The sequence below is a fragment of the Tiliqua scincoides genome, chromosome 4 (assembly GCF_035046505.1).
Source record: "Tiliqua scincoides isolate rTilSci1 chromosome 4, rTilSci1.hap2, whole genome shotgun sequence".
Lineage (NCBI taxonomy): Eukaryota > Metazoa > Chordata > Lepidosauria > Squamata > Scincidae > Tiliqua > Tiliqua scincoides.
This window is the reverse complement of record NC_089824.1, coordinates 14,571,820-14,593,399: the sequence shown is the minus strand read 5'-3', so window position 1 is coordinate 14,593,399 and position 21,580 is coordinate 14,571,820. Positions and strand designations below refer to the sequence as shown.

At 44.4% G+C, this 21,580-nt stretch overlaps 1 protein-coding gene across 4 annotated transcripts in view; it reads right to left on the bottom strand.

The window, feature by feature from the left end:
• The window catches only part of ZHX1 (zinc fingers and homeoboxes 1), a 26,198-nt gene extending 4,618 nt beyond the window's left edge, over positions 1-21,580 (bottom strand). For 2 of the 4 annotated variants that reach the window (XM_066623357.1, XM_066623360.1), the window contains exons 1-5: positions 21,289-21,580; positions 20,583-20,628; positions 19,299-19,460; positions 14,389-14,446; positions 9,922-12,739 (exon numbers count right to left, since the gene is read on the bottom strand). In XM_066623357.1, the coding sequence (XP_066479454.1) occupies positions 9,925-12,516 (2,592 nt within the window). In that variant the 5' untranslated portion in view covers positions 12,517-12,739; positions 14,389-14,446; positions 19,299-19,460; positions 20,583-20,628; positions 21,289-21,580 and the 3' untranslated portion in view covers positions 9,922-9,924. Of the gene's footprint in view, positions 1-9,921; positions 12,740-14,340; positions 14,447-19,298; positions 19,461-20,582; positions 20,629-21,288 lie in introns of all 4 variants that reach the window. The other 2 variants (XM_066623358.1, XM_066623359.1) reach the window with 2 other exon arrangements.

Genomic DNA, 21,580 nt, shown 5'->3' with positions numbered 1-21,580 from the left:
ACAGGTTCAAGGGCAGTGGAATCTGAAGTGAGCAGGTCTGGACTTCTGAAAGTTTAATGGTAACACAAGAACCCCATATGAATGGGAAACTTCAATTCTCCAGCAGGACAGTATGACCCAGAAAAACCATTCAATGCCACCCCAGATCTGCTGCAATACCTCTGTGCACATACCAAAAAAAAGCCCCTTACCTTCTTGCTCCTGGCTTGGTTCCTTCAAAGGCTGAAAGTGCAGGACTTCCATATTTAAAGGGCTCATGCAAATGAAGAAGCTCCTTCATTTGCACAGTCCTTATAAATCAAACTGGATGTCCTGCACTTCTGCATCTGAAGAAACAGAGCCAGACGCAGGGTAAGAAGGTGGATGAGCTACTTTCTACCTGCTCATGGCAGGTCAATACGGCTTGTACATACAGCAGGCGGCAGATGCAAGGTGAATCCACCGCCATCTTGCCCCCTTCCTCACAATCTGCTACTGAGGCAACTCACCTCACCTCAGGACCGAAGTTAGAGGATTTGAATTTAATGTCACCAGAGTGTATAGAACATCCAAAGTGGTGACAGTTCTAGCAAGGTTTATCGGACCCTTTATATGTTACAGCTCAGAGGTTCTCAGGTGAAAATGTTGGCAGTTCTTGGTCATAAGACCCTTCTTCCTAGTTTATCTCCCTGTGTGGTGGGACAATATCTCCATGAATGTACAGCTACTGAAAAGATGGGTTATACCAGGGGTGAGAAACATAAGGCTCATGGGTTGGATATGTTCCCCTGGAAGCTTTTAATCCCCCCCATAAGTGAGCTCCCCCAGTACTGCCCTTTCAGTAGCATTGCTTCTGCCAAAGTACTGGCAGGGAGAGATGGAAGGAGGCCATACAAGGCAAGGAATGCTACAGCGTGGGGGCAGACCAAAAGGGTGAGAAAGGGAGATGCTACCAAGGTGCTAGGAGAGCCCAATTATTACACTGACTGCCCTCTCAGCAGCACTGCTTCTGCCAAGGTGTCACAGACCACCTCTCAGCTGCTGAGCTGTGCAGTGACACTGTGGCAGAAGTTGCACTGCTGAAAGGATGGTTCACATTATAATTGGGTTCTCCCAGTATGGTAATTGGGCTCTCCCATATCTTGAAAATATCAAGATTTGCACATTTTCTCTTTTGTCATTTGCAGCTAATGAGTTCCTTCATTAATATTATTATTATTAACAGTATTTATATACCGCTTTTCAACAAAAAAATTTACAAAGTAGTTTACAGACCAAAAAAAAAAAATCAAATAATTAAACGGCTCCTTGTCCCAAAAGGGCTCACAATCTAAAATGATGCAGAAGAACACCAGCAAACTGCCACTAGAAAGACACTATGCTGGGATGAGAGGGACAGTTACTCTCCCCTCCTAAATATAAGAGCAGCACCAATTGAAAAGTGCTGCTTTGCTAGAGAACGAAGTTCTCATTTCTGGGCATCATCTGCCTAAGGACATCACTCCTGGCTTAATGATGTCACTTCCAGCCCTCCCCAGGCACCATGGATGCTATTCAGCCCACTATGTAAAATGAGTTTGACACGCTTGGGTCACATCGTTAAGAGTAATCCTGCAACTTTCTGCCATTTTCTAACAGTCTAAATGGAACAGATTAACAAAATACTGAAGCAAAACAGACACACTAAGGGCGCAATCCTAACCAACTTTCCAGCACTGGCATAGCTGTGCCAGTGGGGCATCTGCTGCATCCTGCAGTTGAGGGGCAATCATGGGGGCCTTCTCAAAGTAAGGCAAAATTTGTTCCCTTACCTCGAAGTTGCATTACCCTTATGTTGGTGCTGGAAAGTGGGTTAGGATTGCACCCTAAATCAGTGTTTCTCAAACTGTGGGTCGGGACCCACTAGGTGGGTCGCGAGCCCATTTCAGGTGGGTCCACATTCATTTCAATATTTTATTTTTAATATATTAGACTGCTATGTGACTGCATTTAAGGAAATGTTACGGATCTCTACTTTTAACAGGTTAGTGTGTATATACTTTTAACAATGATAGTCACTCCTAGGTAAGTGTGGGTAGGATTCCAGCCTAGGATTATTAAAAATTTTCCTGCTTTATGCTGTCACTTCTGGTCATGACATCACTTCCGGTGGGTTCTGACAGATTCTCATTCTAAAAAGTGGGTCCCTGACACTAAACACTTAAAAACCACGGCACTAAACAGTCTGGCTCTCATACAGCCCCAAGTCCTCCTGTTCAGAACATGATGAATCTGAATAGATTTTGCTCATAAAACCTAAAGATGCTGTCCTCCTAACAGGAGATTGAATAGAATGGGAAACATTGGATGCCTGTCCTTTAAGTCCCTATTTACATAGCACTTTTCTGAGGCGAAACAATCCTCGCGAGGTAACATCTCCCTGCAATTTTCATTGTTCTGAGCAGTAAAGTTCACCATTTACTATCTTCTATACAGGGTTACATTCTTCCTGAATGTGGTAAAAGGAAGTAATATTAAGCAAAGGTGTATATTTGTAAGACTTTGTGAGAAAATGTCACCTCACGGTGATTTTTTTGAATCTTTGAAAATAACAATAAACTGTGCCTCAGTCAGGAATGGGCAACTCTGGTTAGCACCAAAGAAAAGCCTCATGCACTAGAGGTCTGCAGCTGATGCCTGTATTTTGTCCATGTGGAATTAGTGCAAAGAACATGAAAGGCATCAATCCATAGCTGGTGACATCTTGCCCATACTATTCCTTTCAGTATAGCTTTGGTTGTTTGTTTTTTAAATCTTAACAGTCGGGACTTACACACTTTCCATTAAAACCATGATGAAGAAAAAGTTCCTTAAATACAGGTGGAGCCTGATTATCTGCAGATTTAATGCAGGTAAACCCACATTGGGCCAGACTTGTCCCCACCTGAACCCTCTGAGGAGGACTGGTCCCCTCCAGAGGGCTTTCTGAAGCCTACAAAGGAAGCGTGTGTCCACCTGCTTCCTCTGTGGGCTTCAGCCTGGCTCTTAAGCCAAAAGAATGCAAGACGGCTTCCCTGGACCTCAGAATGCCTTAAAAGGCATTACAATGTCACCTCCAGTGTCCCTCAGGAAACTGGAAGTCATGTTTTTCCAGCTCTAGGAACCAGTCTGAAACTCGTAGAAGCCAAAAGGGACCAAAAATCGCTGTATCCACGATGTTCAGTATCCAAGGGGCAGTCCAAGAACAGATCCCCTGCAGATACTGAGGCCCCACCTATACATACAAACAATTACCTTGAAAATCTCAGACTTTTTAACAAGTCAAACCTATCTCAGCCAATATAGTGTCTCCCATTTTCTTAAGTTTGGTTCTTGTATTCACTTCTGATATGGCAAAGCTATTGCAACAAGATTCTATTATGTCATTTTCATGATGAATGCCCATATGAACATAGTCCTCATTTAGTGATAAGCAGGTACAGTGGGCCCTTCTTATCTGCGGATCTGAAAATGTGTGGATACCAAGCCTGCAGCTGGAGGGCCTCAGAGGACCTCCCAAACGCAACTGGGGGATTCTGAGGAGGCTGGAAGGCTATGTGTGACTTTCGGAGGAATGGGTGCAGCCTCAGGTAAATAATTATGGCACTGCACAGCCCCCCACAGATTTCATCATCCTTGGAATTTGGTATCCATGGGGGGGGGCATCCTGGAACGGATCTCTCACAGATACCAAGGGCTCACTGTATTCACCATGACAGGTGAGAAGTCTGAGAACCAAGTCAGCCCTTTCCACTGGTGGGGAAGAGAAATATTCCCAAGAAATATTCATTGTATGGCTGGGCTGAGGCTGCAATTCTATCCACACTAATCTGGGAGGAAGTCCGATTGATTTTAATGGGAATTAATTCTAAGTAGACATGCATAGGATTGGGCTCTCAGAAAAATAACCATGTGATCACTTTCCCATAACATACAAACACAGGAATCATGCATAACTTCATCAGCATGTTAAAGACTGTACTCTGTAATGCTTGACAGGCTGAAGGGCAGCATCTTTAGGTATGTTCAAACAAGAACCAGCTGGTGTGCATAGTGTTGAGGGCAGGGCTTGTATAGCAGAATGCAAGGTGGATGGATACTAGCTTCCTGCCAATCATGCCAATTCAGAAGCCAGGCATCAGTCTAGGAATGCTGCTTCCTTCCTTGTCTCATCTCTGGAGTAAATTCCCCCCTCCCTTTTCATACTGGCATTAACCATGGTTTAACATTCCATGTGCATAAACACCAGCAATAGTTGTCTCATTAATCACAATTTGAAGTTAGCTAGCAGGTGATGGTTTTGAGAGCATGGTTAGCATAAAATCATGTTTGCTGCACATTCAATACTACGCCATGGCTAATATCAATAAGGGAAGCAAAAGGGGAATTCACCACAGGGAGAGGGAAAGGAAGAGACCACACACTTCTAACTTTTTTTCCCCCCAGATTGCAAACCATGATTTACTGGGAGCCAGTATTCCACCAGCACTGATCAAGAGAGGAGAACTTCCAAACATGTATTGTTTGATTGCACTGCACAGACTATTTCAATTATTACCATGAAATCTGGTTCAACTAGCTCAGGGGTGCCCAAGCCCCGGCCCTGGGGACACTTGTGGCCCTCGAAGCCTCTCAATGCGGCCCTCAGGGAACCCCCAGTCTCCAATGAGCCTCTGGCCCTCCAGAGATTTGTTGAAGCCCACACTGGCTCGATGCAACTGCTCTCAAAGTGAGGGCGACTGTTTGACCTCTCGCGTGAGCTGTAGTATGAGGGCTCCCTCCACTGCTTGCTTTTTCATGTCTGTGATGCAGTAGCGGCAGCAAAGATAAGGCCAGCCTTGCTTTGTGCAAGGACTTGTATAGGCCTTGAGCTATTGCAAGACCTTCATTCATTCATATAACTTCATCTTTAATATATTCACTTATGTAAACATATGTAAATTTATTCAAATTTTAAATGTAAATTAATTCTTTTTCCCCCCAGCCCCCGACATCATGTCAGAGAGCTGATGTGGCCCTCCTGCCAAAAACTTTGGACACCCCTGAACTAACTGCATAATCTCACTCATTTTGACTACTATTGCAAAGGCAGAAAAATGAGGCATTTAAGAACTGCACAAATTATTTAGCAACACTTAAAACCAGAAAGGCAGGAAAGGTTTTCAAATATTATGCTATTTCAAATCAAATATTCAAATATTTCACAAATTTAAGTACTGGGGTCACAGGTAAAAATGCTTTTAAAAAGTTATTTTTCAACAAATCAGTAAGTGCCATTTGGGAGGCAAGGCTTAAGTGAGTCAAGGAAAGCTTCTGACTGACTCAAAACAATGCCTTGATTAATTGGGCAGAAGATCTTTTTTTATTTTACTTTTTAAAAATAGTGCAAGTATTTGTTGCACTATTATAGTAATAATGCAAGTACTAAAGTACTTGCAGAAACTGTAGGAGGCAACTGTTGTGTTGGCACACCGCACCTTCTCCCTCAAAAAGGAGGAAATGGTTCTATTAAGGTGATGCCTTCTAAGATACACACATGTATTACCTAAAAACAAAGTTATGCCTTTGGCTCAGAACTACTATTCTGGTAACTCACATGAAAATGTAACAGATCAGCCATCAAAAATAATTGGATACTCTAGATCAGCGATTTTCAACCTTTTTCAACTCATGGCATACTGACAAGGCACTGAAGTTGTCAAGGCACACCATTAGTTTGACAGCTGACAAAGCATCCCACACTGACAGCAGGGGCTTGCATCCCCCAGTGGCCCTACTAACAAATGATCCTCCCCCAAACTCCCGTGGCACACCTGCAGAATATCTGTGGCACACCAGTGTGCCATGGCACAGTGGTTAAAAATGACTGCTCTTGATCAACCACTGTACCATGGCACATTGGTGTGCTGTGAGTGGTCCACAGGTGTGCCACAGGAATTTGGGAGAAGGTAATTTATTAGTAGGGCCTATGTGGGATGTGAGCCCCCCACTGGTGACATGATGTGCCTTGACAATTGTCAAAAACCTCATGGTGTGCCGTGACAATTTTAGTGCCTTGTCAGTGTGCCATGAGATGAAAAAGATTGAAAATCATTGCTGTAGATCAGGGGTGCCCAAACCCCGGCGCTGGGGCCACTTGCGGCCCTTGAGGACTCCCAATCTGGCCCTCAGGGAGCCCCCAGACTTCAATGAGCCTCTGGCCCTACGGAGACTTGTGGAGCCCTCACTGGCCTGATGCAACTGCTCTAAGCGTGACGGCCCATGGTTCGACCTCCTGTGTGAACTGTGGGACAAGTCCTCCTTCCACTGCTTGCTGTTTCACATCTGTGATGCAGCAGCGGCAGCAAAGGAAAGGCTGGCCTTGCTTTGTGCAAGGCTTTTTATAGGCCTTGAGTTATTGAAAGACCTTCATTCGTTCATATAAGTGCCATCTCGTAACATATTCGTTTATGTAAATTTATTCAAATTTGAAATGTAAATTAATTTCCCCCCCGGCCCCCGACACAGTGTCAGAGAGATGATGTGGCCCTCCTGCCAAAATGTTTGGACACCCCTGCTCTAGATGCTCTTTCCCTTCAGTTTAGACATCTATTTCAAATCCAAGTTCCTAAGGCAGGAGGAAGGCTTTAGGCTGTTGGCGCCCTGACAACTTCTTGCCTTTTTGGTTGCTAAGAGCCTGGATTGGGCCACTGCTTCCCACTCAGAGCATAGCTTTTCAGGGCCATGTCAAAACTGAACTGCAAGGATAGACCACAAACACTAACTCCAGGCCCTGATGGCATCTACCCAAGAGTTATTAAGGAATTGAAGAATGAAGTTGCTGATAGTGCCAGAGGACAGCAAATGTCATGCCGATCTTTAAAGAGGGAAAGAGGGGGGACCCGGGAAACTATAGGCTAGTCAGCCTAATATCTATACCTGGTAAGATGGTGGAATGCCTCATCAAAGAAAGAATCTCAAAACACAGACGAACAAGAGAATGAGGGAGAATCAGCATGGCTTCTGTAAGGGTAAGTCTTGCCTCACAAACCTTTTAGAATTCTTTGAAAAAGTCAACAAGCATGTGGATGTGGGAGAACCCATGGACATTATATATCTGGACTTTCAGAAGGCGTTCGACATGGTCCCTCACCAAAGGCTACTAAAAAAACTCCACAGTCAGGGAATCAGAGGGCAGGTCCTCTCCTGGATTGAGACCTGCTTGAAGACCAGGAAGCAGAGAGTGGGTGTCAATGGGCAATTTTCACAACGGAGAGAGGTGAAAAGCGGTGTGCCCCAAGGATCTGTCCTGGGTGCTCTTCAACCTCTTCATAAATGACCTGGAGACAGGGTTGAGCAGTGAAGTGGCTAAGTTTGCAGACAACACCAAACTTTTCCAAGTGGTGAAGACCAGAAGTGATTGTGAGGAGCTCCAGAAGGATCTCTCCAAAGTGGCAGAATGGGCAGCAAAATGGCAGGTGCGTTTCAATGTAAGTAAGTGTAAAGTCATGCATATTGGGGCAAAAAATCAAAACTTCACATATAGGCTAATGGGTTCTGAGCTGTCTGTGACAGATCAGGAGAGAGATCTTGGGGTGGTGGTGGACAGGTTGATGAAAGTGTCGACCCAATGTGCAGCGGCAGTGAAGAAGGCCAATTCTATGCTTGGGATAATTAGAAAAGGTATTGAGAATATTAAAAATGACTGCTCTCGGGGTATTGAGAATATAACAGCTAATATTATAATGCCGTTGTACAAATCTATGGTAAGGCCACACCTGGAGTATTGTGTCCAGTTCTGGTCACCGCATCTCAAAAAGGATATAGTGGAAATGGAAAAGGTGCAAGAGGGCAACTAAGATGATTGCTGGGCTGGGGCACCTTCCTTATGAGGAAAGGCTATGGCGTTTGGGCCTCTTCAGCCTAGAAAAGAGATGCCTGAGGGGGGACATGATTGAGATATACAAAATTATGCATGGGAAGGATAAAGTGGATAGAGAGATGCTCTTTACACTCTCACATAACACCAGAACCAGGGGACAGCCACTAAAATTGAGTGTTGGGAGCGTTAGGACAAAAGAAAATATTTCTTTACTCAGTGTGTGGTTGGTCTGTGGAACTCCTTGCCACAGGATGTGGTGACCGCATCTGGCCTGGATGCCTTTAAAAGGGGATTGGACAAGTTTCTGGAGGAAAAATCTATTATGGGTTACAAGCCATGATGTGTATGTGCAACCTCCTCATTTTAGAAATGGGCTATGTCAGATGCAAGGGAGGGCACCAGGATGCAGGTTATCTGGTGTGCTCCCTGGGGCATTTGGTGGGCCGCTGTGAGATAGAGGAAGCTGGACTAGACGGGCCTATGGCCTGATCCAGTGGGGTTGTTCTTATGTTCTTATATTTGTGCTCTATTCTGCTTTAAAGCACCATGCAAAGTGCAATGGTCTTGATCCAACTCTTTCTACCTGCTCAATGTTACTATTCACAGAGCGACACACCCACAGCACCTATAGCCAGCTGAGCTTGTCTTAAATTTACTTAGCAAAGCTTCATACACTTCTTGATACGAGTCTTATCCTGACAAAACTTTACAATTTGGCTCTTCTAAACCAGGGACAGCAAACTGGTAACCTGCAGGCCCCATCCAACTCCCATCACAATTCTAATCAATGCATGAAGCAGCCTTATACCAAGTCAAATTTGTCCTGCTCAGTACGATCCATTTGGCCTGGCATTGGCTTTCCAATCAGGCTTCAGAGAAGGGTATTTCTCAGCCCTATGTGGAGATACAAATGTTTTAATCTGCAATTTGCTGTTTGCAAAGTATGTGCTCTACTACTAAGCTATGATCATATCTCCAAAGGCCCCTCCATCCTTAAGCCAGGGCAGAAATACACGCCACCTCTTGTAATCTGGCAAGTGCCCATCCATCACAAAATGAAATGTCAAGCTGGAAACTGCCAGGTTTCCAACTGTGCAACGTGGCTGAAGCTGGTCTGGCAATGCCACTTCAACAAGCTCTAGAGACCATGTCAAGCTGGCAGGCAATTCTTGTAGGACAGGAGGGGTACTAACCAGATGTTCTTGCTTGATATGTGGAAGAGAAGGAGATATCAAACCCAGAGAGCATCTGTCTTCCACAGGTTGAAGAAAGTGGCCATCATGGTTTCAAATATGTGTTGTCTTTCATTAAAGAAACATGCTACACAGAATTCTGAGAGACTTGATGTACAGAAGCAACCCTTACACTGCAGCTTCTAAAGGAATGCACAATTAAAAAATTTTGGTGTTTGCTGCATTCATTGTTTCTAGTATTGAAACAGGATATACACCGTTTAGATTTCATATAAAAAACACACTTCAGCCTCAACTCCTTGAAGACAGACCTTCAACATGACTTCTGTAAACCTAGCACACGGGCTCCATATGTAACAGATATTTCTTTCTCTTATTGTCCTAAAAGAAAAAAACTTCAAGCAATCCCCACTTGTTGCTTGTTCTTTTCATTCATATCTTTTACCCCCAAACCCATCTCATTTTCCTCCTCTTATGCTAGGAAGGGAAGAAAACTGAAACAGTTGTACAGTAGGAATACTGTATTTTTGCCCTCATTTTGCAGAAATTTTTCTCCTGCAATAAAAAAAAACCTGTATCCTTAAAAGATTTTGGAATCAAACATAAGGCAATTCAATATAAACTCCTTCTATCAGCAAAAATGTGAAAGGGAGCTGAATTTGGGGTGGGCTTTGTAATTCCCAAACTTTGGAGTTGCTTTTCCATCTATGCTAACCAAGGCGAAAACAGCTATTTGCTATATGAGCTAGCTATCATTCCCCCTTCCAAAGTGGAGTGATTTCTAAGCAGGTGATCACTAGAACGGAGGGCCAGCATCAATCAATGGCCACTGCACAGCAAAAGTTATGTTCCCACAACCCCAAAACTTACATGTCAGTCTGATTTTGAGAATTTACGCCTAACATGTCGAGGAGGTTCCCAATTGTCACTGTCATCTGTTTCTTCTTCATTATCTTCATCATCATCATCATCTTCATCATCCTGGTAATCCAGGAGCTCCTCTTCTTCCTCCTCCTCCTCAAACAACTCAAGGCCCAGGTCAGCTCTTCTTTGTCTATCCCCAAACCACTCCCTGACTTGTTCATATCCCATGTGTGATTTGGCAACCAGCTCATCAAGGTCCTGTTCATTAAGAAACTTGTGTTTCAGGTAATAATCCTTAAGAATTGCTTTTCCAGTTTTAAATTTGATGACTGGGGCTCTGTCCCAGTGTTTAATCCTTCTGTTTGCTCTTGGTCGTCCGCGAGGCCTTCCTCTTCCTCTTCCCTTTGATCTTCCTCTCCCCCTCCTTCTGGAATAGCTTTGACCATTCATACTATTTGCATTGGCCCCTTGATAGTAGTAGTACCATTTCAAGCCTCCATTTTTCCAGGCATAACGAGTATCTCCAAACCAACCAACAATCTCCGGTCGAGGAAGCCCAGTTTCCTCTGCCAGCTTGTCATACTCTTCCGCTGATGGCCACTGAGTCCGAACAAATGACATTTTGAGCATATGTAACTGTTCTGGTGTCTTTTTAGCCAGTTTTACCGCTTTTTGTGCTCCTGCTCCTTCTCCCCCAGATGTCTCTGCTGACGCTTCCTTTGAGCTGGTGGTATTACTTTCGTTTAACTCCTCACCTTCATCTTGAAGGCCAGTGGATTTCTTCTGTTCTGCAAACCAAGTATCAATCTCTCGCCCGGTTAGCTTGGTTTCTGACCTTATCCGATTCAGCTCGTCCTCTGTAAGGACAGGATTATTGTGGAAACTATCTTGGAGAACTTGAAGTTGCTCAGCTGTCTTTTCTTTGACTTTCTGGGGACTGAGATCAGAGGCATTCCATGATGATTTCTGCTGCAGTGGGACCATTGTTGGGGGCTCATTTGTTTCATCACTTGAATCAATAACAATAGTACAGGAGTCGTTGCTGAGATGATTGTAATGGTTATGCTTTGAGTTTCTCTGGTTGTACCTGGTGTCACTGAACCACTTTTTAATCTCCCCTTTAGTCAGCCCCGTTGCTTTCATGAGCCTGACTATCTCCAAATCATGAGGGAAGTGATTTTTAAGGTAGCTGATCTTTAATTCCGTCAGCTGCTCCTTTGTCTTTTTTGCACGGACTCCAACCGTATCGGCAGCTGCTACCACCACTTCCGATTTGGTAAGCTGAGGGGCTGGGACAGCAGCCACTTGCTTGGTTTCAGTAACAGGCTGAGTGGCCTGGACCTGTCCTTTTTGCAGCTGGGTTTGATTTGGGACTCCTGCCACAGTCAAAGCTATTGGGGCCGTCACTGGAAGCGAGCCAGCGCCTGCAACCTGTGTAAGAACTAGTCCTGGCTGGCCAACTATTTGGCATGTCTGCAGGATGGAAGGCAAACCATTGCTAGCTGCTGAAATGTGTGCTGGAATAACTGTAATGGTTTGAGGGACGGTATGTACAGTGCCGTTGAACTGCTTTCTCCTGGCTTCTTCTACTTCCTCTGGTGTCCAGCTGACCCCGTGTTTCAGACGCTGGGCAGAGAACCAGATTTTGATCTGCTCCTCTGTGTATTTAGCTTGAGTGGCAAGAAGTGCAATTTCTGACACCGTTGGATAAGGGAACTTGTTGTAAGTATTAAGTAAGAGGGAACTATTATCCAAAGCTGTGTTGTAGGTCGGAATGCTATTGATAGGGATCAAGACCTTAGAAACCAAGTTAGAGTTCTGCGGGGAAGCTATGCTTGTTATCACTTGAGTAGGCTGAATCACTGCTGTAGAATTCACAACTGTGCTAACTGTTTCCGCAGGCAACGTACTGGTTGTGTTGGGGTCTGCGGCGGCTGGTTTTTCTGTTATTTCCTCACAGTCAGGGTCACTTTCAGTATTTTTCTCTTCTGCAGGACCATCCTCTGCCGTGCTGTGGAAGACAGCAATTCGCTTTGTTTCATTCTTGTTTTTCATCATTTTCATAATAGGGGTTTTGCTAATTGAGATGCCACCTGATGAGGGAACTTCAGAAGCCTCCAGTTCTTTGGCCTTCTCCTCTTGCGTAAAGCTCCCATCAAAAGTAAGATCGTTGACTGTTTGCTCAAAGATTGTCTGGTTATTACGCTTCACCATGGTCAACTTAAAGTTCTCCTCCCCAGGGTGGTATTTTATATTATGTTCCGAAAGAGCATCGTATCTTTTGGTAACAAACTTGCATTCAAGGCAGACATAGGAAGAACTTAGTACGACATTGGGGTGCTCCGAATCCACATGAAAAGTAAACATATTGAGATCTGGAGTCTGAAATGTGCAGTATTTGCATTCATAGCCACCTTCAACTTTCTTATTCTGCTGATTGTCTGAGTCCACAAATTCTCCAGAGTCCTCGTCACTCGAGATGCTTCCTGCTGGTGTAATCACGGGTGGTCCTTCTTCGACATCAGATACCACTTCTAGGTCTGGATCAGGTTCACTTGTTAGGACCATGCAGGGCGTGGTGGATTTTCGCTTACTTGCCATTCTGTTTTAGTGAAAAGACCACACTGGAACCAATACCACTACTTTTGGGCTTTCCTGGATGCTTGCTTTACTATAATGGCTTCTGGTACAATGTCAACGCATGGTAATTTCTCAACCTCTATTCTATTGGCAACATTTTCATAGTGCAACTATCTAAGACAGTAACTTGCAGCCTGAAGGATAAAAGAACGAGCAGCAGCTTCTTAACATTTGCATCTGCCACCTGTGTTAAGAAAAGAAAAGAAACATTTAGATTTTTCAGGGAGTTGCTGCTGTTGCATTAAGCCAAAATGGCTTTGCCCCTCTCAGTGTTTTACTCTTGAACATTTCAGTCTGGCTACCAAAGCAATACTGTAGCCCTGCAGCTTTTCAGTCACATACAGAGGCCTATGAGGGACTCAATAAGCTTCCTGCTGCTGCTTTATACAAAGAGAGGGGTTGTCTAGCATCTGGCAGGCCGCTATACACGACTAGTGAGCTTTATTCAATTTAGTAGGATAACAGTTGTGCAAAGCCTAGCCTAAAAGCTGAATTGAGAAAAAAAAAAACGACATCAACCCATGAAAGCATCAGTCAAGCAAAGGGATGGATAACTAAAACAACATCCTGACAAGACCAAGATTCTCTTGGTCAGAAGATCTGCTGGCTCTCTAACAGTGTGTCAGCCTGTTCCATGTGGGGCTGCACTCCCTTTGAAGGAGCAGGTTCACTGTTTGGGTACAAGAGGTCCCCCAGCCTTGTTCCTGGTTGTCCAGGGCAGCTGTGACCCCAGAATACCTTTGCCTGGCTTCGGTTGGTGCAGCAATGGTGTCTGTTTCTGCCTCAGACAGACCTGGCAATAGCGGTTCATGCCTCAGTCACCATGACGCTGCCCCAAAGACCTCTCAGAAACATCAACTGGTACACGAGGCTGTTGTCTGGCTTCTGACTGATGCAAGACTTTATTATCATGCTGCACTAGTTACTAGTTTGTTTCTAGACATGGCTCAAGGTGCTGCTTAACAACTGGCATCACTAGGGGGGTGCGCTGGGTGCAGAAAGCAGGTGATGCACTTGAGGGGTGGGGGACACCACTACTGGCTAAAATTGTGAAAACTTGCAAAAGTTCAGACCAAGATACATAAGGACCATCTCCTTCCATTTGCTACCATCAAATCAGATTTGGAAGAAAGGCTCTCTTGTACATTCCACGGACTTTTGAGCCTAGGTTGGCAGTGACATGCGAAAGGGTCTGACATTCCACACTTGCATTCCATTCTTTGGTAGGCCAGGGCAAACGGAGGAGGTTATTTTTCTCAGAGTGAGCTGAAATAGCAGTTGTGATCACCTGACTCCTTGACTGTTTACTAGAAAAGCGGTTTTTAGAAGGGGGACGTGTTTTTCCCCCTTCTTCAGGGATCGACAGGTCCATCTTATCTGCAGTGGCCATCACTGTTGAGTCTAATCCGTGGATAAAAAAAAGTATATAAAAAGACTGAATCTATAAAATATTGTTGATTGCACTTCAATGTGTTTAAAACATGTGGTGATAACCTATCCTTCAGTTTCACAACTTCCAGAGCATCTTACAATTAGCCCAGCCAATTGTACTAAATTTTACTAAACTGCTTATTAAAAGCAGTAGAGTAGCTAAAAAATGCCCCACAAACCAGCAGCAACACTGAATATGTCGAAAAGATATTATGAAAGGCCTGACCAAGTAAGGTCTTTGTCTGGTAACAGAAAGACATACAATGTGGTGCCAGACAACAAGTTTCCATGCAGGGCACTTATCACAAACAGGATACCACAACAAAAAAGACACTTTCTCCAGCTGTCACCCACCTACCCTCAAAGTTGCCGGAAACCAGCAGAAGGAACTCAGAAGATTACCTTAACTTGGGCAGATTCATGTGTGTGCAGATGGTCCTTTAGGTACCAGAGTCCCAAACTGTAAAAAATGGGGGGAAATTGTGTTAATTGATTGCAGCAAACACAACAAAGATTCTTGCAGCACCTTAAAACCAAACCAATTTAAATTTAGCATAAGCAGGGCTTTTTTTCTAATGGAACGCGGGGGGACGGAGTTCCGGCACCTTTTTGCAAGGGCCCCTCCCCTTCGGAGGCATTCCAGGGGGGGAGCAAAACAGAGGCAGAGTAGACAGGCACAGGATTGGACTCTAAGGCTGCCATCCTATCCACAGTAAGCCCCATTCACTAAAGTGGACTTCTGAGTAGACATGCATAGGATTGGGCTCTTAGGCTGCAATCATAGGCACTTTCCTGGGAATAAGCTCCATTGACTAGAACGAGACTTACTTCAGAGTAGACATACCTAGGATTGGGCTCTTAATCCTGGCAGAGATCTGCACCCGTTTTCACATGCTAAGGGCAGGTGAAAAGTGATTCTACGCGTGCACAACATGCTGTCCAGCCTTGCCAGAGATCTTCCTCGTCCTTCCCCCACAAGCATGCCCTCTGCCAGCCAGCGTTTGCAGCTCCTCTCCAGCAATGCAAAGCAGCTGCTCAGGGCAGCAGAGAACATACAATTGCATGCCAAGCGCCTTCCCAAAGACACAGAGTATTCTGATACCTGAATTAAACCATATTTAATCGCTTGTTTGCAAAAGTAGCTGTTTCTATGTGCACTTAAGGACCCCTTTCATGTAAGAATTCCTTTTTTGTTCTTACTCCCACAGTTGCTTAGAGTAATTTTACTACATGGAACTCACATAAGCCATTTTTCGGAATCCATTCACTGCTTCCTCTCCTCGAAGTAGTGCCACACTACATACTACACGCTACAAGTGCACCTGTACAGTATTTTTCCCCATGTGTAGAAAAAGTAGCTAGGGGGAAGGGGATGTGGAGATTGACAGCCCAATCCTATGCATGTCTACTCAGAAGTAAGTTCATCTTTAGGGGGGAAGCACATAAAAAAATTTTTATTTCTCCAATAAAAAATGGTTTAAAAATAAATAAATAAATAAAAGATTAACAAGTTGTGAGTTCCTGCACCATTTTTTTCACAAAAAAGCACTGAGCATAAGCTTTTGTAGACTTCATTAGATGCATGAAGTTAAATTCTCAGTAGACAGGCATATAAAAGGCATATCAGATATGCGCAAGGCCTACTACACAACCTCTGAAATAAAAAAAGTTTTCACACAGTGTCTATAAACTAATAAAGAAGGGACAAGGTGGCACAATTTCCAAACCCTGGTGCCGCCACCAGGCCTGACCCATCCATAAGACCAGCTGAAGCAGCAGCAGATTAGTGGGAGGCACTCATCTCTGCCTGCTACTTGCCTCCATTGCCCCCTTCTCCTTCCAATCCATGGACTGGAAAAGGAAGAGGCGAACAGAGAGCAAGAGGAAATGTGGAGGGGAGGACAGTGCTGAGTTAGAACACTGGAGACTGGGAGGAGCAGAGGCTGGCACATCTTTGGGTGGGGGGGCAGGATTTCGCATGCTGCCTTGGGGGTCAGGAGATCTTGGGCTGGCCCTGGCCAACACACAGAAGACCCTGTCTGTGGTGTCACTTCCCTCTGCATTTCCAGTGGTGGAAGAACTCAAAGCAGGGCCTTTTCAGATGACCCAAGCTCTCAGGCGGGCTCAAATGAGAGAAGGCAGTTCTTGGGAATCAGGCACATAGAACTTTTAAGCAATATTACATTGTGGCTTCAGGCAATGTGATCTCTCATGTTCTTCTTAAAGTACCTAAATAAAGATATTTAGATAATAGCTGGATTAAACAGCCACTTTCCTGATCCTCTAAAACAACAAATAATTCTCTCTGGGAAAACAAACAAAAAAGTACTTGCAAACAGGTAAGAAGTTAAGACTTTTTCTTTCTTCCAGCAAATATGTGCCACAAATGAGTAAGGTATGAGGGCAAGCAGGGCAGTACATCTGTGTGCATGTGCATCAACATTTGCAGGCTTATGTGCAAAGCTGAACCACTAACTCTTAACATTCAGTATATTGTCTCCCCATCACCAAATCGCTAATACAAAGGAAAAACTCATTGCCTTCACTACTGAAACCACCCATGGCTTTGTTTCATATCTTGCCTTCTCATTATGTCCCTTGATTCCAGTCCTCATCCAACTCTCAGCCAACCAGAAGTCTGCTGCTCCAACTAGGACTCCTCCCTTGCTGCCCCCAACATGTGCATCTCTAAACATGTACATAATTCCACCTCTCTCCCCATTTCTTCAAGTTCCTCCTGAGAACTTTTCCACATGACCTTTGGCTTATCCTCTCAATCCTTATTCACAACTGTATCCAAGTTTTAAACACAGAACAGTATTTACTCCCTTCCTTCCTTGTCTCTCACTCCCTTATTTCCCTATCACCTGGTTTGAGGACAGTTACAGTCTATCATAATACAAGGTCCAACTCTCCAATTCCAGGAGATAGGCAGGACAGTGTGTAAAATCCAGCAGGACTCCAATCAATTGAATATAGGATGGGGCCTGTTCAAATAGCTTTGATACAGAAGGTTCACACTTCATGAGATTGGATGCTGGAGTCCCTCTTGGGACTAAACCAGCTTAGGCAGTTTTGACTCAGAAGACTTACATCCAGCTCTTGGATTCTTGCACAAGACTGAATGCCTCTCAGGATCAAGAGTGTTTAAGTAGCTCTAATTGAGAAAACATGCCCTGGCCTCAGTTGTGTACTGAGGTTAACATGAATTCATCTCTTCTGAATTTTCTGAAGCAGTGGTTGTTTGCCTTGAGAAAGCTACCAATGAGTCAGTGGTGAAAAAACAGATGAAGCCTGGGACTGTTGGAGGGGGGGGAGGTGAGCACCAACTCCTGTAGTGCAGGCACCAGGAAAAGTCAATGGTTCTTTCTGAACCACTAACAAGAACCACAAGAACTACTAACAAACAGCACAAATCTCCATGACGTGGGTTTCCACAACACACAATGGGCAGGAGTTGTGCCCAATGGGGGAAGGGAGTTGGCTCCATGGTAGAGACATTATCTCCCCTTTTTCTTTTTAAAGAACAAAGCACCAAGACTAAAAACAGAGGTTAAACTGACTTCATTACAGAACGAGACAGAAAGACTAATCACAAGCGTTCCTCATGATACAACTTTAGCAGCAGTTGACAAGGAACTGAGGGATTGGACGTTCTAGCCACACTCTTGTGGTGTGCACAAGATTACCCACACTTTTCACATGGGCAGAACACTTGGCAACATTCTGGATGTTTCCGAGGTTGGCTCTGTGTCAGTGCAGAACTCCACTACATATGACTGCACAGAGGCAATAGAATAGTTGAAGCTCTCTAAGGAGATGCTGTTTTCCGCTGTCAGTACTGTGCCAAATATTCATAATAACCTAGACCTCAATTGAAACCCAAATTTATATCCATATACAAATACTGATATTTTTCATTACAACAAAGAAACGCAGAAAACATCACTCAAACAACGTTCAGAGAATTTTTCAGATGTTCAGTGTAGTCAACACCAAAAAGCTACATGGGAATCTCTCTTGCTATGCTTAATGGAAGAAGAGAATTGGTAGGAACAGAATTGGGGAGGGGGGCACAATCCATACAAAAGATTGTTGCTCCAGACACCTATGTACCATTTTGTATTGCTTCCAGGATTTAGATCTGGCATAAAATTGGTCACCGGAAACTCCTGAGCCTATGCTGGCCACCTGAGAAAAGTCATGGTCTCTGGCTACTGCACTAAAGGAAAGATGGAAATGGAATATTCAGCAATAGAATGCGGCAATGGTTCGCAAGCTCCAATTTTCTTCTCAGCCGTGCCCACAAGTGCTGAAGCAGCAACCACCTGGAAGCATCCAGGGGCGTTTAGCTTATATCACCCTCCCAAGAGGCTGGGTAAAGTTTCTGCACCATGCCCAATTTAAGATACATGTACTTCACTGAACGAGATTTCTCCCAATGTGTTTTCTGCCATATAACTGCTCTTACATTTAGGCTGCAATCCTACTTATCTGGAAGTAAGTGCCACTGAACGTAACAGGATTTACTTCTAAACACACATAGGGTTGTACTGAACATAAATTTTAAATCCAAAGTAGACTGCCTATGTGACACAATCTCTTAACAACCCATCTTCACATATTTTTTCCCCATAGGCACAAGGCCAAGATATCTTTTGCCCCCCCACTACTATTTACAGAGTCTCATTGATGCACATTACAGTTTACAACAGAAACAAAAAAGTAAGAGTTTTGCCACTAAAGAACTTGCAAGCTAAAGTTTGACAATGGGGAGAGAACAGAGGGAAGAATGGCAAGGCCAGGGATCAACATAAGCCTATACACACAGATACTTCTTCAGAGTTGGGGATTAAGCAACAGCTCTTTGAAAGAGGCGGGATTTGTAGAGAAGGAGTATATATGTGTACGTCTAAGTGTTCTAGAAGGTTCAAGACATTAGTGGAAAGTAGGAAGAAAGGAAAAACAGCTGAAAGAGCAAGATACTTGGAGGTGGTTGAGCTGGAGGAGCAAGCGTCATGACAGGCAATACAATACACACTGAGAAGTGGGGCAATTGTATATGTGGCTCGACCATGGAGACACAGAGCTGTGCTGGTTACAAAAAGATTTGAAGGCAGTGTGCTGTTTGAGGAAGGGTGCCACAGAGAAAGACAGGTGAGTGATTTTGGCAGTGAGGTTCTGGATAAAGTAGGGGGACTGGCAGAGAGAATTTGATCACAGTAGCTGAGAGATGATCAGAGAGCCAGCTGGAACTGAGACTAACAATGCCACACACACCCCAGGAAAAGGCACAGCACACAAGTACCTACCACTGAGTTCAAGTAGGCTTTCGGAGCAGCAGGACCTTCTGCAATTCTACACTTGTTCTTAAGTCTCCTCAGAGACTCCAGCTTTTTACATCCATCCTGCCCTTGGGGGGCAGGAGGGGGAGTGTCATCAACCACACAGCAACCAGGGCAGAGATCAGCACACTGGGAAAAAAAAATATCAATATTGCTAAACACCATTTCATTTCAAAGACAGCCTAAAGTCCCACAGACACCACTGACTTAACCAAAAAGGGAATGTCTTTGTACACATCATGCATGCGAATTCAGACCTTAAAGTAGTCTAAAACAGTGCTTCCCAAATGCTTTACCACCAGAGCCACTTTTAAAAATGACAATCTACCACGACTCACATAGCTTCACTAGACAGAAAAAAAAAGATTTAGAAAGAAACATTTTAAATTATTATTTAGAAATCTGGCTGCTTCCAAGGCTTGCTAGAGACCTTACATACTATATGTGCATGTAGACATTTGCTAGAATCTCCCTAGAAATGGAGTCCCCCCCCCCACACCTTTACAGTAATTCCAGGGTACCCAGAAAGCAAGATGTGCAGCTAGGGACTTCCAGGTCAGACAAATGGTTGAAACTGGGTTCACACAACGGCATGCCAATTAGTGGAAAAAATTGGAAAATGTGACATTTTAATTTGGGAGTAAGAAGATGACCTCATACAACAGGTTAGCATTCCATTCCAGTTGAAGAGTTGTCTCTGCACCTGAACTGCAATTTTGTTTCCGGGGCAAGGGTCCTTGCAAAGAATTTTTTTTAATTATTTCAGAAACTTTTTGTGAACCACCAAAAATCAGCTCATGGTCCACTGGTGGGTCCCGACCCACAGTTTGGAAAACACTGGCCTAGAAGAACACAGGATAATGTACCTCTGTACTGTGAATAGACAGTTGGATTTAGTAAAGGGAGTTGAAATCCCCACCCAGTCATAAAGCTAAGTAGATGGGCCTTGGAAAGTTAGGCTCTCTCAAGTTTATCTCCCCTTTCAGGCTGTGAGAATCAACAGAGATAAGCCCATATAACCACCCTTAAAGAAAGGGAACCATTCAGATGCAACAAATTTAATTCGGTTAGTTTAATTTCCCTCTAGTAGTCTGTTGGTTAAACACATCCTGTAAAATAGATACACACAAGCTACTCCCTCCCCAACTACCATGGGGGGTGGGGGAGAATCAGTGCATATGAAAGACAGAAAAGGCACCCTCATCCCCAATCAACAGCAGCTAAAATGTTTATAATAGTATTTCAACAAACCTGGTGCCAGATGGAGAATTTTACAGCATGTTTTTGCAGAAGGGATCTAAATGGAAAAGGAAATGCATGGATTATTAACGGAGTTTATTTTGAGTTAAGAAGCTCTCTTCCCATCCCTGGATCTACATTTTGAGTGCGACCCCCATTCCTCCACTACACATTTTTGTTTTAATTCCCTCCGAACCAGTACAAGGAAAGAACACAACACAGCTAGCAAACAATGGAGAAGCCAAGAGCTGGGACCAGAAAGAGCTAGAATACTAAACTGAAATCTCCTCTCCCCACCCCTGATACATGCCTGTTTTAAATAAGCTGTTCATCACCTAAATGTGGTTTTTTTGAGGTTCATCGGATGCTTTGATCTTCTCTCCCCCCTCCAAAAAAAGCCCTCCTTACCCAAACAGCACAAAGAAGTGGGGGCAGGGAGGAGAAAGCAGGGTGCCCTCAGCCACCAGCCCCTTCCTCCACTACTCCAAAAGTGTTTGGAGATCCAAAGGGGAGGAAGGGTGCGCAGGAGGGTGCAAGCCTAAAGCACCCCCAAATTTAGGGTCCAGGATCAACGACTCGTAGAATTGCGTGTACATGTTAGAGAAAAAGGCTTTGCAAGGTTGCACCTTTTTTCTGCAAAGCCTGGTGGGCGATGCACGCCTCCAGCGTCCCCCTGCACCTCACACCCCCCATATGAAAGGCTGGGAAGGCCCCCTACCTTGCAGTGCTGGCTGGCTGAATGCCTCCCTCTGTTTTCCTGCCTCCTCTTCAGTGCAGGGCCGCCATCTTGCATTTTAAAACATCTACTGCACTTTTGGAGGGGGGGAGGAGGAGGGGTGGTGGTGGTGATGCTTTGTGAACTTTGAACTAGCAGGCAGCACTTTTTTCTTGCAAGCCCACCTTCCTGATGCACCTTTTCCATGCAGCCTGCAAAGGGCAGGCTTTAAGCCCCTTCCCCCATGACATCAGGAGAGGTTTGCAAAGCCAGAGGGAGGAGTGTACTTGCAGCA